The following is a 14313-nucleotide window of genomic DNA, read 5'->3' as shown; positions in this document are numbered from 1 at the left end:
GCTTGGTACATGTTCATTTTCTTATTACTGTTATTTTTGTGGTTTTTGTTTTGTTTTGGGGGAATGGGTTTTATTCTATACACCAAGCTGGTGTTAATGCTCCTATCTCAGCCCTCCCACATGCTAGGAGGGAAAACATGTGCAGCCACACCCACGTGATCACTGTTAATGCTGTACACATGTTATGGAGCAGTACCAATAACATCAATTTGTATTTACCTTAATGACTATTACCAGAATTGTACTGTGTTTGGTTTTGTTTGTTTGGTTGGTTGGTTGGTTGGTTGGTTTTTTGAGACAGGGTTTCTCTGTGTAGCCCTGGCTGTCCTAGAAGAACTCACTCTGTAGACTAGGCTGGCCTCGAACTCAGAAATCCACCTGCCTCTGCCTCCCAAGTGCTGGGATTAAAGGCATGCACCACCACTGCCCGGCACGTTTGTTTTAAAGTTTTAGTTTCTTCAAACTAACTTTTTTTTTACTTTAATGTTATTAACCTTTATTTTCTTAATGTTTCTTAGACATAAATCCAGTATCGTTTGCCAAAGGTAAAAGTATGTGTAAAAGCCTCAAAAAGAGCTAAACAGAGCCAAGCATGGTGGCAAACACCTGTAATCCAGCACTTGAGAGGCTGAAGTACAAGGATCGGGAGTTCAAGGCCAATCTTGGCTATGTTGAGACCCCCTTTCTCGATGTGCACCAACAAAACAAATATAAACTATTGTTATAAAATCCCAAGTGTTCTTCTCTCCTAAGCCTTGCACCTGAGGCCAGCAACGCTAATCTCATTCTCTGCTGTGTATTGTGAAAACAGATCAAAAGTGTTAGGGATGGAATGTTCAAGTGGCCCTAGAACTAGGCGGAGGCTTTCTTGGTAGCACAGTGAGTCACTTGACTCACAGGAAAAACAATCTGTCCCCATACCTGGTGACGTCCGCTTCTAGTGTGTTATTGGTCGCAGATATTCTCTGCTCTGTCTGCCTTTATTCAGCCTTGTATTCTGGAACTTCACTGCTCAGACTTCACGTTTCCTCAGGAGTAGTTTGTGGAGCTGGCTCTCTGCTGTCCCCTGAGGTCTTTGAGCTCATGATGCAGTTCTTCAGAGCTGACACCTGAATCCACCCAGTGACTCAGCACCAAGGCTGGCTTGCTGGTGTCAGGCTTCTTGCTGTTTGAAAGTTCACTCTCCTCTTTCCAGCTAGACAGTCATTCTTCTCAAAACAGGGTGCCCCGAAGGAATGGCAGGTGACAGATGCCCTACCCTGGTGGGCAACCCCAGTTTCCCTTGATCTGTTTGTTCCAGGTCAGAGGAAAAACGCTTGCTATGATCTGAGAAACCTTACGCTCATCCATCCGCTCTTCCAGGGCCTGCCCCTCCAGCTGTAGCCACCCTTCCCTGTCATCTGAGGTCTCCTTGTGACCCAGCCTGTTTCTCTGTTTCCCAACCTTTTCTTAGAGTTCCCATGAGGTCTGCCCATCCCTTCAGCATCTCTGCCCTGCCAACTCACTCTGTCATTTATCAATAGTTAGAAACCTGTTCTTTAAGAATCCCAGGTGCCTGCTTCCCTCTCCTGTTACGGATTCTCTGGTGACCTGTGTGCCCTTTGTCCTCCAGCCCCAGTCCACACCCACTTCCAAATCAGTCATTCCAGGTGAATGACTTTGTCCCTCCTTTGATGTAAGATGAACTTTCCAGGACATCCTATTTGTTGTCTTTATGTCGTGCCTAAAGGAAAGTGAGTCTCCCAGCACACACACACTAGAGTCCCATGCTCTTCCTGTGCTGCCCTGAGTCTTAGGGAGCCAGCCCCTTGAAGAGTCATCACCTGAGGTCAGAGAGTCTGCAGCCTGCAGAGTCACAGACCTCTGTCCTTATTTTGGTTAGGTTCTCTGTTAACTACATGGGGGTTTCTTCATAGATGGATCGCTTTTCAGTTGGGAAAACCAGTGCCCTCTATCAGATGTCTCCCTCGCCTTTGGGGGGAGCTATATTTTATATCTACACATGAATAATGTGTATGCTCTTCCTTTCCATCACACCAATCAGTTAAAGTACAGGCTTTGAATAGGACTGTAAGGCTCCCGTTCCCACATCACTGCAAAGCACAATGCCTATCTCTTGGGTGATTCTGAGTATTGGGATGAATTTCTAGGGACTAGGCCCCAGCGTCCCACTGTCTCACTGGACCAGAGGCAGTGGGTTTTCTCTGAGGAGCTAGCAGTAAAACCCATAACTACCATGAGGCTAACAAGAAGAGGTTTGGGGATAGCACAACCCTCTTGTTCTCTGTACGTGCTTGAGAATGTGCACTGGAGGTTAGATAGATGGCTCCCTCCCCGTGGAACTTATTTCTGAATCTGGCTAGTTTCCTGGTGGGCTCACAAAGCTAAAACTGACCTTCCAAATCCTGATGGAAGTTTCAAGTCCAACTGCTTACTTTCTGCTTGGGCACATCTACCTAGTGCCTTTCTGTAAGATGATCCCAAAGCTACCACCCAGCCCCTCGGGTGTGTTCAGCCCAGCTCCATGTTCTCCTTTCTCTTCAGTTCATCCACTCACTGTTTAATGCCATCGGCACACACGACTCCCACTGTGTCCCTCTTGCCCCCGCCTAGTCCCAGACCTTCCTCTTTGTCTCCCACATCGAAAGCAGCAGCTCACTGGTCCAGACTTTTCGTAGGCTAGTCCATCCACACCTCCTTCAGCAGGGCCTTGCCAGAGGATTGGTCCAGCATTTCCTGCCCATGCCCCAGTGTGGCTCATAAATGCACAGAGCAAAATGTTGCATGTCCCCAGACCAGCTTGTACCCTTTGTGCAACTCTGCTGAGTGGTCTGTTGTCCCCCAGGTGCCCATGTGACCCTTCACATTCTGCCTCCTTTTTCTTAGACCTGAATGATCTGTCCTTGCCTCATCTGTCATACGCCTTCAGTCCTGAGTGCCCTGCCTACTCTGTTCAGGACATCTGCCCACTCCTGCCTCACCTGCCCCCGCCTGTGCCTGTCCTTTCTTCCTACATTACTTTGGCTGAATTGAAGAGCATCCAGAGGCTAGATAATTCTCTAACATCTCTGACTCATCCAACCCTCCCCAGGGATGCTTGTTGACCAACTAAGTTAGCAAGAAATCAAGTGCTGATGATACAGCCTTCTTTCTTGGGCCCACGACTCTCCTCTCCCACAACCCCGTCTGCTCCATCTTCCTGAGACAGCAGTCTTTCTTCAGCATGCTCTGCTGGTCTCCAAAAGCGCTTCCTTTCCAAAGCCATTTTTTTTCTCTCAAAAATTTATTTATTTTATATATGTGAGTACGCCCTCTCTCTCTTCTGACACACCAGAAGAGAGCACCAGATCTCATTACAGATGGTTCGAGAGCCAGGATTGAGGCTCAGGACCTTCAAGATTTCTGATTCTTCTGGTGCGTCCCTGGTGCGCCCAGATCCAAAGAGACCTACAATGATTCCAGTTCCCAGCAGATTCCTTGTCGGTAAAGATGCTCAGGAGCCTGTGTAACTCTGCCTTGCACAAGGGGATCTCTTTGGAGAGTGTTGTCCCCCAGCTATCCTAGGGTGGGATCGTGGAGAACCTGGGGAGCTGTTTTTGCCTCCTGTATATACATGGGGTAGTCGCAGGTTCAGATGGACAGACAGGCATGTTGTCTGTGTCTGGCACCTCTTGTCTCTAGTCCTGTAGATAGAGCCTCTGAATCTTGAAAACTCAGAATAACTCCCAACGAGGCACGGTTTCTAATCTAAACTCTTCCAACAGACCTTTAATTCCAGCCCCAACAGCATACTTTAATTTCAGATATTCACTGTGACATTTGAAAAGGAGGCTAGGAAAGCTGTTTCCCCAACAAATTCCATGTGTCTGTTGGCTATGTCACCTCTCTGCTATAAACAAATGTCATTTTTACTTACATGGGAAGCAGTCTAGATTTGAGGGGAAATGTTCTTTTCTTTAAGCAGTACATGATGGTACATGCCTACAGTGCAAGCTATTCAAGAGACAAGAAAGTGGCTTGAGCCAGCTGGGCCAACACAGAGAAATCTATAATAACAACAATAGTAGTGATAATGCTATTGTTAAAGGAATCAAAATTCGGCAGAGTAACTGTGGACCACTTAGATTTGCACTTGGTGTGGAATCCAGAAGTGGGAACTACAGTGTTTATGGGAAGGGGCTGCAGGCTTTGGAAGGGGAAATAGAACATGGGAAGCCAGTAGTAACATTAAAAAGCCACAGCCACCATATTGAGAGACACTGACATACCACAGGACGAACGCTAGACTGTCACGCAGCTCCGTGGCCAGGGCAAGCCACTTAGTGCCCAGTGCTCTGAATCCTACCATTGCTGTATGAAAAGTCTTGCCTCCATTGAGAATTTTCTTTTTTTATTATTGTTTTTACCTGTTTTAATTTTATTTTATGTATATGAATACTTTGCCTGTAGGTATGGCTATGTATTGGTGTGTGCCTGGCACCCATAGAGGCCAGAAGAAGGATCAGATCCCCTGGCACTGGAGTTACTGATGGCTGTGAGCCATGTGGGTGGTGGGAATTGAACCCTGGTCCTCTGGAGGAACAGCCAGTTCTTTCAACCTCTGTCCCATTTCCCCAACCCACCTTTAAAAAAGTATTTTACAATTTTTATTTTGTTTATTATCAGGGTGGTGGTGGCGGTGATGGTGGTGGTGGTGGTGGTGTGTGTGTGGGTGTGTGGGTGTGTGGGTGTGTGGGTGTGGGTGTGGGTGTGTGTGTACTCAGTGTGCTAGAGCACAGCACACATGTGGAAATAAACAAATATTTATGGGAGTCAGTTCTCTCTTTCCACCAGGGTTTGGGGGGTTGAATTCCTTATCAGGCTTTCACAAGTGCTTTTTTTTTTTTTCGAGACAAGGATTCTCTGTATAACCCTGGCTGTCCTGGACCTCACTCTGTAGACCAGGCTGGCCTTGAACTTAGAAATCCGCCTGCCTCTGCATCCCAAGTGCTGGGATTAAAGGCATGCACCACCACTGCCCAGCCACAACAAGTGCTTTTACCCACTGACCATTTACCACCCTCAGAAGGGCAAATTGCAAAGTCTGTGGCCCTAGACCCTATTTTCTATGAAAGCATTTGAGGGCATAGGAGGCACAGTACACATGGAAAAGGATAGTTGTCTCAGCCTGGAGATTTTTAAATCAGGACTTTTGAGGAACGTCGTCAACCTAATTCAGTTGCTGTTGCTCCCACGGCAATAGTGTTGATGACCACCATTCAGAAGTGGCCCCACATTGCACACTCGCTGACCTCTGTCAGTGTTTGAAAATCTGAGATTCAAGGAGGTCAGGGGCTGTTGGAAGTCAAATGGCCAGTAAAAGGGGCGGGAAATTCTTCCAGTAGAGCCCTGACACCTAAATGAGATCTTAACTGCTGTGTCCCAAGGCTCCTGACAGAGAGGTGGGGCAAAAGATAATCAACACTGAGGTGGGAGAGGTGGATGCTGAGAGCAGAAAAGAGTTCCAAGGAGCCTGGGCCAGCCTGAGCAGGGTGTAGGTAGCACCTAAACTCAGGCCCTGGTGCAAACCCTAGAAGGCAAGCTGACTCCCTTCAGGCCATGGGCACAAGTGGGTCTCATCTCCAGTACGTTGCGTGCTCCTCTCCTGTCACATCTCTTTGGACAGATGTGACTGGATGCCTCTGGTTATGCCCTAAGAAAAGCCTGACTTGTATTCTCTGGTTTCTTACAGACCAAATGTCACCAGTACTGGCCGGATCCCCCTGACATCATGGACCACGGCATCTTTCACATCCAGTGTCAGGCAGAGGACTGTACCATTGCTTACGTGTCCCGAGAAATGCTAGTTACAAACACGGAGGTGAGCAGGGTTCTGAGGGGCATATGGAGGGGCAGGCACTGTCAGTAGTGTGGGTCTAGTGTTCAGCTCTGCTGCAATGCTGCCTGGTGGGTAGGTCAGTAAATGGAGCTCTTACTGACAGAGAGCTGGTAGGTACCCTGTGCGTGTAGCTCCACCATTCATAGTAGCCAAGCAGGAGAGGCAACCCTGGGGTCTGCCCATCAAGAGCTATATGGGTAAAATCATGTAATATAGGTGTAGTCAACCTCAAAAGAAGGAGGACATTTTGGACAAATCCTACTATGGGATGAGTCTAAAAGACATTATGCCAAATGAAAGAGGCCAGTCAGAAGGATAAGTACTAAGATTATCTCTATCCATATACTTAAACTCACAGGCACAGAGAGGGCCACAGTGTTTGCCCTGGTTAGAAGAAGGGGGGAGAGAAGTGGGGAGTTATATTGTAATGGCTACAGAGTTTATATTTAGGTGATAAAAATGGAGGATCTAGAAGGAGATAGTTGGGCAGCATTGTAACTACACTTAATGCCAATAAACCTTACCTCTGAAATTAGGTAAGATGGTAAACTTCATTTTATGTGTATGTGTCTTGAGGGTAGGGATCAGCAGTAGGAGGATGTTTAGCCACATTATCGGTTGGGACCTGTAAATACCATGAGCAAGGCCGTAGGTTAGACCCTCAGCATCATACAGAAGAAGATGCATGTATACAAGGTCAGCATGGATGACCGTGACTACAGGATGCATAGGAGCAACTGAAAGGAAGGCAAAGGAGGTCATCTTCGGCACAAGACTGATGTTTTGGGAGAGTGGGAGCCTGGTGGGAGTTGGCAGAGACCATGACAGAGCTGGGACACAGGGACACTGAGGACAAGGCCACCCTGGCTGGTATCCAAGGCAGGGCTCATTGGCTTGATGACTCACCACTGCTACCACATCCTCCACAGACCGGGGAAGAACACACAGTGACCCATCTCCAGTATGTTGCGTGGCCTGACCATGGCGTACCTGATGACTCGTCAGACTTCCTGGAGTTTGTGAAGTATGTGCGGTCCCTGAGGGTAGACGGCGAGCCTGCCCTGGTTCACTGCAGGTACTGAGCGTCGCTGCCTTCTCTTTCTTTTCAGTGGTTCAGCCCCTTGGGAAAGGCCAGAAGAAATGGGCAGGCATCAAAAACCACCCTTCTCCCACCAAGTCACATGCTCCTGTAAAACTTTGCTCCTTTCCTAACAATTTCAAAATATTTGGAACTTAACGAAATCATAAACATGTAAAGCACAGCTGGATGCAGAAAAGAAAAACCATCATGTCTCACAGTCCTGAAGTTTCTGACCTTAAGAGCAGGCATGATTCAGAGAAAGTGGATTTGGCACTTCCTGGATGGCTTTCTTATCCCAGCCTCAGGACCTACAGGGATGGTTTGGTTTTGATTTGGTGTTTTTGTTTTGTTTTGCTTTGCTCTGTTTTGTTTTGTTTAGGGAGCTTAAGATCACACCTGAATGTGTGCTTTCTATTCTTGAAATCAACAGCCGGCTGTCCCTGGGTAAACACAGGCCTTGATTAGGGATTCAACTCTGCCTTGCAGACATGATGCCCAGACAGATCCTGAGCCTCTGCTTCTCTCTCCTCTCCAGTGCTGGAATAGGTCGGACAGGTGTGTTAGTCACTATGGAGACAGCCATGTGCTTAATTGAGAGGAACCTGCCTGTTTACCCACTGGATATTGTCCGGAAAATGAGAGACCAGCGCGCCATGATGGTGCAGACATCAGTAAGTAGAAACTCAGTAATAAGAAATGATAGAGATTGGCTAGGTATAGGAGCATATGCCTTTATTCCTGCACAGAAGACAGAGGCAGGTAGATCTCTGAATTTGAGGCCATGTTGGGCTATATAAAACATTCCAGGCCAGTCAGGGTTACATACAGAGACCCTGTCTAGACAACAACAACAAAAAAGCAGAGATTACGTTTCCTGAGCTCCCACAGAGGAATATCCATAAGCCAGGGATAGTGTGAAGAGAACTGAGTTCAAGGGAACTGAGTCAGGTGCCCAGAATGACACAGCTTGTCAGAGACACAGTGACCTCAAAACCCAGGCCCTTCTGACGTGCATTCTATTTACCTCTGATGTATTCTGTTTGCCACTCAGCCCATGAGCAGCCCTGCCTGCATTCCATCATTACACATCAGAAGAAAGCAGTGTCACTTGGGTACCCTCACCACAGACTGTCTCCTATTCTGTCAGGCCAGCACACTTGACATGACAAATGTCCTTAGGAGGAAGTATCTGCTTGTCATTTTGAGCTGCAAGATGAGCAGAGTTTGGTTGGCCTCCTCCTCATATATTGACAACCTTTGGTTAACCCCTCTATAGGCCTCAATTTACCCACCTTGCTTATGGGAACCATCCTGCCTTTGATAATTCATTCAGCAGATGGGGTTGTCTAAATAGTAGACACCCAAGCTCCATTTGAATAGAACAGGATTAGTTTGTAATCTCAGTCATGGTGGACAAAGTCCCAGGGATATCTTAGAATGTTCTAGAAGAATATTTAAGAATGAGTTGTCAAAGACAGAGAAGTGGCCTCCTGACAAAACCTCCAGAGGGTATTTTTGGGAGGCGGAGGTTGGGGGGAGTTAAGCAGTTAGGACTCGCTAACCAGCTGATGGGCAGAGGTTATAAGATTTCTCTAACCAGAGCATGAGTCCTTAGTTTGTACATGGGAAATACAGTTGAGCAAAACCAGCTCATGCCACAGAGATAAGTTAGTAGTAAGGATGCTTGTTACCAGCCTGAGCTGGATTTCCAGAAAGGCAAGCTGCCCTCCTACCACCACGCAGATAACTAAGGAAGAGGGGAAAACCATATCATCCATTTATGGCCATCATCTGCACTGTTGTGGAGTATGGAAGACTAAATAAATGCTGGTTTAAGATCCCAGTACCTCCTCAGCCAGGCCCGCTGGTGCACGAATCTAATCCCAGCTGGTCTAGAGGTTGAGGCAGGAGGATTACAGTCTTAAGGCGTGCCTGGGCAACTTAGCAAGACCTTGACAGCCTTCTGTCTCTGAGGCTCCACATCCAAGGATTCAAGTGATCACCTATCTAAAGATGGGGGGAGGGAGGTTCTGTATAAACATGTAAAAATACTTTAACTGTTATTCCCCATATAATACAATGTAACTGTTCTTTTAGGGAAGTTGCTTTTAGGCAGGGTCTTATTCTGTAGCCCAGACTGCTGTGGAACTCAAGGCAATCCTCCCACCTCAGCTTCCTGGGTGCTAGAATTACAACTCAGATGTGAGCCATTGCACCCAGTTTCACAAGGTGATTTTTTTTTTTTTTTTTTAATTTTTATTTAACACCCGTAAGATAGTGTCTTAACTCTGTAGTCCTAGCTGGCCTGGAACTCAAGGGATCCACCTGCCTCTACCTCCCAGATGCTGGGATGTACCACTGTGCCTTGCCAAAAAAGGTGATTTTTTTTTTTTTTTTTAAGTATACAAGATGATATGTGATGGGTACGCATAGGAAAGATCAGAGCAACTGAGGATCTAGGTTGTCCACTGTGAGTTCTAGAAGCAGCCCTCCATGGATACTGAAGTGCTTTCTAAATAATTAGTATCTTTCCCTAACTGTCTTAAGAAAGAAGGGACTCTAGATTTGTCGTCCCACACCCAAACCCCAGCCTACCTATGTCCTTACCCTCCATCGCCCCACTCCCAGCCCCTACATGTGCCTAGCTGTTCTAGGCCAGGACAGTGGGGTCCTTACATAAACACCTCAGAACAGATGTCCCTGTCGTCAGGGGTTTCATGTCAGTGCCTTAATTAGTTATTTTTCTCATCACTGTGGCCAAGAACCTAACAGAGAGAGGGGAAGGGTTTATTTGTGCTCATCATCTGAGGGACCTATCTTGGTGAGGAAGGCATGACAGCATGAATTGCGGCAGCTATGCTTTTAGTAATCAAGCAGAGAAAGATGAACACTGGTACTTAGCTCACACACCTCACTGCTTTGCTCAGCAGCCAGCTCCCCCTGGGCCCACACTTCTCTGAGGGTACCCCACTCACCCACCCAGTCTGTTACAGCTTGAGTTCACCCTCAGTCTTTCCCAGCACGAGGCCCAGAGTTGGCACCCAGAGAGTAAATATAACATAAGTGCTTCATAGGTCCTCTCAAGCGTGGCGTGAGGCAACACTCCTGGGCCTCTGGCCTTGACCGCTCTCTTTCCTCTTCCAGAGCCAATACAAGTTTGTGTGTGAAGCGATTCTTCGAGTGTATGAAGAAGGCTTAGTCCAGAGGCTGGATCCCAGTTAAGGACAACTGTGAAGTGGTCATTCCTCCTTCCCTAGGGCGACTTCCTGAAGAAGGGGACACACATTCCCCTGGAGGCCCCCCCAGAGATGCCGGTCACTGTGGGAAAGGGATGAGCTTATCTGAACCCAGGCACTTTAAATTTCTGTGGAAAAGATACCCTGTACATAAGAACTGATGGTGTAGATATGCATGCAGCTATGACTCCTTTGGGCCCAGAGATAAGCAACAGGGGATCTTCAGTTAGGAACTGTGTTTCTCCCTACATATCACCGTCCCCTGTCATCCATCCATGAGCAATGAGAGGGGACACCAGCAGTGCCCTCCCGCCAGAAGCCAGACAATGTGGCTCCTTGTAGTTGCTCAGGTGTTTTGTGTGTTGTTCTGTGTGGGACTCCAAGGGCTGGACTTCCTTGGCAATTGGTGTCCATTAGCCCTGACACCAGGGAAAACTCAATGAATGTACCACAGGCAGGGCACAGGAGACTTCAGGCTGGAGGATGAACAAGACCTATTCTGCCCTCCCTCCTTTCCTCCCTCCCTCCCTCTGCCTCATCGATACCCCTTCTACGATCCAAAGCACCCCATTTCCCCACCCCAAATTCCTTTTCTTCAGGATCACGCCCAGTGCCTGAACCAGTTTCATGATGTATGTTCAGGTGAATTCTCAGCTGAGACTGGGAACTAGACTCTGCATAATGCTGAGTCTCGGCTTTGGAGGCAGGCAAGCCTCTGCTCACCCTTACTGTATACTCGGACACCATGACTGGATTCTCCGACTACTGAATCTCTGGATTGCTGCTACTTCAAGCTCTCACACTTGAAACAAGACGATTTTCTTGGGGGCGGGAAGGGGGGGAAATGATAGCATCCAAATATTCAGAATGTTGGACCCTTCTGAGAAATGACCTTCTAGTAAGTGACCACGAGAAACACTGCTTCTCAATCAAGGGTGGTGTGTGTGTGTGTGTGTGTGTGTGTGTGTGTGTTTCTGTCTGCCTGTCTGTCTGTCTTTGTGTCTCTGTGTATATGTGCGTGTCTGTGGGTTGGTGACTTTCTCAGGATTCCTAACTTGATTCAAATTACTGTTGAGTTTGTGTAAAGAATTCATCTCTGTACAGAAGAACAAATGCGTTCATTCACCCTAGGTTACAATGGTCTCCATTTCATTTCAGAGGAGAGAATCAGACTATCTGAATATAAACAAATTTGATGTTAATTTATTCTAAGTACTCTGGGATTTTGATTGTCCTAAAGAATTCTGCTCTGTGAATACCATGTTAATTTTTTTTAAATTGTGGCAGGATTGTAGCGAATTATTATTTAAGGAAAATAAATTACACGAATGCTTTAAGGTGGTATTTTAAATAGCCGTTTTTATGTATCGAAAAGAAAGTCAGCAGGTTTCTTAAGGGTATTATGGGAAAAGGATACTTTGATGTTATCATGTATTAGACAAAGCTACATAGATCCTTAGCAGATACTGGACCAATTAAAGCGTTTCCTCGTTGCAAGATGGGTAAGGACCTGTACAAAGGATCCCACTTTTTTGTTTTGTTTTGTTTTGTTTTTTGTTTTGGTTTTTTCGAGACAGGGTTTCTCTGTATAGCTCTAGCTGTCCTGGAACTCACTCTGTAGACCAGGCTGCCCTCGAACTCAGAAATCCTCCTGCCTCTGCCTCCCAAGTGCTGGGATTAAAGGCATGCGCCACCTCCGCCCAGCTAGGATCCCATGTTTTTAAAGGTTCTTTATCTGCAGGCTCAGTTTATCTGGCTACTTCCTTCCTGCCTGCCTTTTACCCACATATCTTAGTAGTGCTCAATGACATGAGTGAAAAGTGCACTGCTCAGTGCCTGGTATACTGAGAAAGTGGAATTTGGTTCTCTATGCTGCTCAGCATCAGGTAGCCCTAAGCCTAGGAACCTGAGATCTGTGCCTCTTTCCATCTGTGTAAAATAAAGAGAAACAACACTTGGAACTTGGGAACAGAATTAGCTCACACTATAGAAGCTAATTTTCAGCCTCTGGAATGTATAAGCCAATGAATTGCCGCTGAAGACCTAGGAAGGTTGACGTCTTTGGTTGCCCCCAAGTGCATCGGTTCTCATAGAACAGTTTTGTTGAGGGGCAAAGCACAGAGGACTGATACCTTTATTCAAGCTGGATTCTGAGAACGTCCTCAATAAAGCACCAAGGAGAGGAGGAATAGAGAGTCCTGAGTGCATTTCAGTGGCACCAGGCTGTTTAACAAACCGTCGTTGTTTGATAGAAATGTTTATCTCCGCCCTGTGTGCAAAGAAAGCACTTGCAGAGTCTAAATGTCCTTGGAGACTGTTTTATTATTTTTCTGGAAACAAGTTGTTGAGTGTGGTCGTGAAAATGCTGCTGTTACACTTACATAATATTATTCTGGGAGGCTTGGAAAAAGCTGCAGCTGGCCTCTCTCTGCCATTGTATATGGCCAGCAGTGCAGACACAGCCGTCGTTGCCAGAAACAGAGTCCGTGGGATCTTGGGAAGGACAAAACAAGAAAGTGACCCCCAAAGAGCAGAGTGCCCAAGTGAACTGGGTCAATATTACCGATTAAAAACCAAAGCTCTGAGCTCTTGTTTCCCTGAATTCCCCACGTCCACAGTTGGTTTGAAGAAGCTATGTTTCATCGGAAGAATTGCATCAGAATCAGGCTAAATATTTTGCCTGGGAAATTTGGCTGGTTGTGAATGAGGAAGATATTTATATCCTACCTTCCCAGAGAACAGATTAGATGCCCCAATGTACTTCCTTCATCTGGTGGGTTCCCTGCTGGTACCACTGTAGAACCCACACATGGTGTGTTCATTTTCCAGAGAGTAAAATTAAGTGAAGTTTGTTGAGGGGTAGGGAGGCAGGGTGGATGGACCTCAAAGGTTGTAGCGGTACTTTTAGTTTCTTCCCAGGGTCCCATGGGACTTAAATATGCTCTGAGGCTTGTGTAGGTTCTCTCATTGCTGTTCCTGGTTGGCCCTCTCCCCTCCCTTCTGCACGACCTTTATCCTTAAAAACTACCATTTTCAGGGGGGAGTAAATAGCTTCTTCATTCTCCCAAGGCAATAGAGAGGCTCATCAGCAGGGGAAAATTGGTGAGACTTAGTCCAGACCTGGGCTCTACCCTCAGCCCTCAGCCACTTTCTGTTTGCTTATGTTGGAAAGCACTGGTGACTGACTGGACTAGATGAGCTCACAGTTAGATTTTAGGGAAACAGAATTTAACCTTAATCAAGTCTGAAGAGCTGACACAGAGAAACCCGGGGTCTGTGACTTGTCCCCAAGGGGTTGGTTGTCTCAGCCCTTATCACTGTGGAATTACAAAGATAAAGATCACCACCCTCCTGGTTCGTACCTGTCATCCTAGAGCCGACCTAGAAAAGACAGCTGGGTCCCTTGTGACCTCAGCCTGAGCAATCAAACCTTGAAGACTGATGATAGCTAATGTTGATTTCTTGATAGCTCTCTGACCACCAGAGCAACCACAGGATTGTGCTAAGCCATATTTTGTAAAGTTACCTTTAGTCGATCAGCAATATGTTTTCCTGTAACTTTGGAATGTTTTCTCATTCTGACTTGTTGTCAGGGACTCATTCTGACTTGTTGTCAGGGACTCTGCTGAAAAACAACCCGATCAATATAAAAGCGTTCAAGCTATGCAACACTATCATTGTCTGTCAACATTTTTATTTGTGTGTCTGATTTGTACCCCTCCTCCTATCAACTCGGTGCTGTCCGTCCACCTCACCCTTCCTCTGATTGATTTCTCATGCAGTATTTGGCCTTAGCATTCATTTGGGGTGAGGGGCAGTTTTCGACCAGAATTGGATTCTGCTACTGTGAAGGCAGTAGTTTCCACAACGTCCTACCTTTCATCCTGCAGGGTTGGTGAGTAAATCAAGAATCAACAGGGTTCCAGCTGCCCGTCCCCCAACTTGCCCTCCCATCTTCAGAATGCAGCTCCTACCTTGTTCTCCAGACACATTCAAGTGCTTGATAGCATAACAGGATGAGGAGGAGAAAAACAAGACCTGTATCCTTAATCCCAGGGCCATATCTTGTTCAAGAGGGTAGTTTTTATGCCATGAGTCCATATGCTGGGGCTAGGGAT

The 14313-nt window shown here is 46.7% G+C and overlaps 1 protein-coding gene across 11 annotated transcripts in view; it reads left to right on the top strand.

The window, feature by feature from the left end:
* Ptpn3 (protein tyrosine phosphatase non-receptor type 3) overlaps window positions 1–13869 on the top strand; it is a 151882-nt gene extending 138013 nt beyond the window's left edge. For all 11 annotated transcript variants that reach the window (XM_031377461.1, XM_031377463.1, XM_031377466.1 and 8 more), the window contains 4 exons: window positions 5732–5860; window positions 6808–6953; window positions 7495–7630; window positions 10104–13869. In XM_031377461.1, coding sequence (XP_031233321.1) covers window positions 5732–5860; window positions 6808–6953; window positions 7495–7630; window positions 10104–10181 — 489 coding nt within the window. In that variant the 3' untranslated portion in view covers window positions 10182–13869. The remainder of the gene's footprint in view (window positions 1–5731; window positions 5861–6807; window positions 6954–7494; window positions 7631–10103) is intronic.
* Window positions 13870–14313: the final 444 nt, after the last annotated feature.

Source organism: Mastomys coucha, unplaced genomic scaffold (assembly GCF_008632895.1).
Source record: "Mastomys coucha isolate ucsf_1 unplaced genomic scaffold, UCSF_Mcou_1 pScaffold18, whole genome shotgun sequence".
In the NCBI taxonomy this organism is placed as follows: Eukaryota; Metazoa; Chordata; class Mammalia; order Rodentia; family Muridae; genus Mastomys; species Mastomys coucha.
Note: the sequence above shows the minus strand (reverse complement) of the source record. Positions and strands in the feature narration are given on the sequence as shown.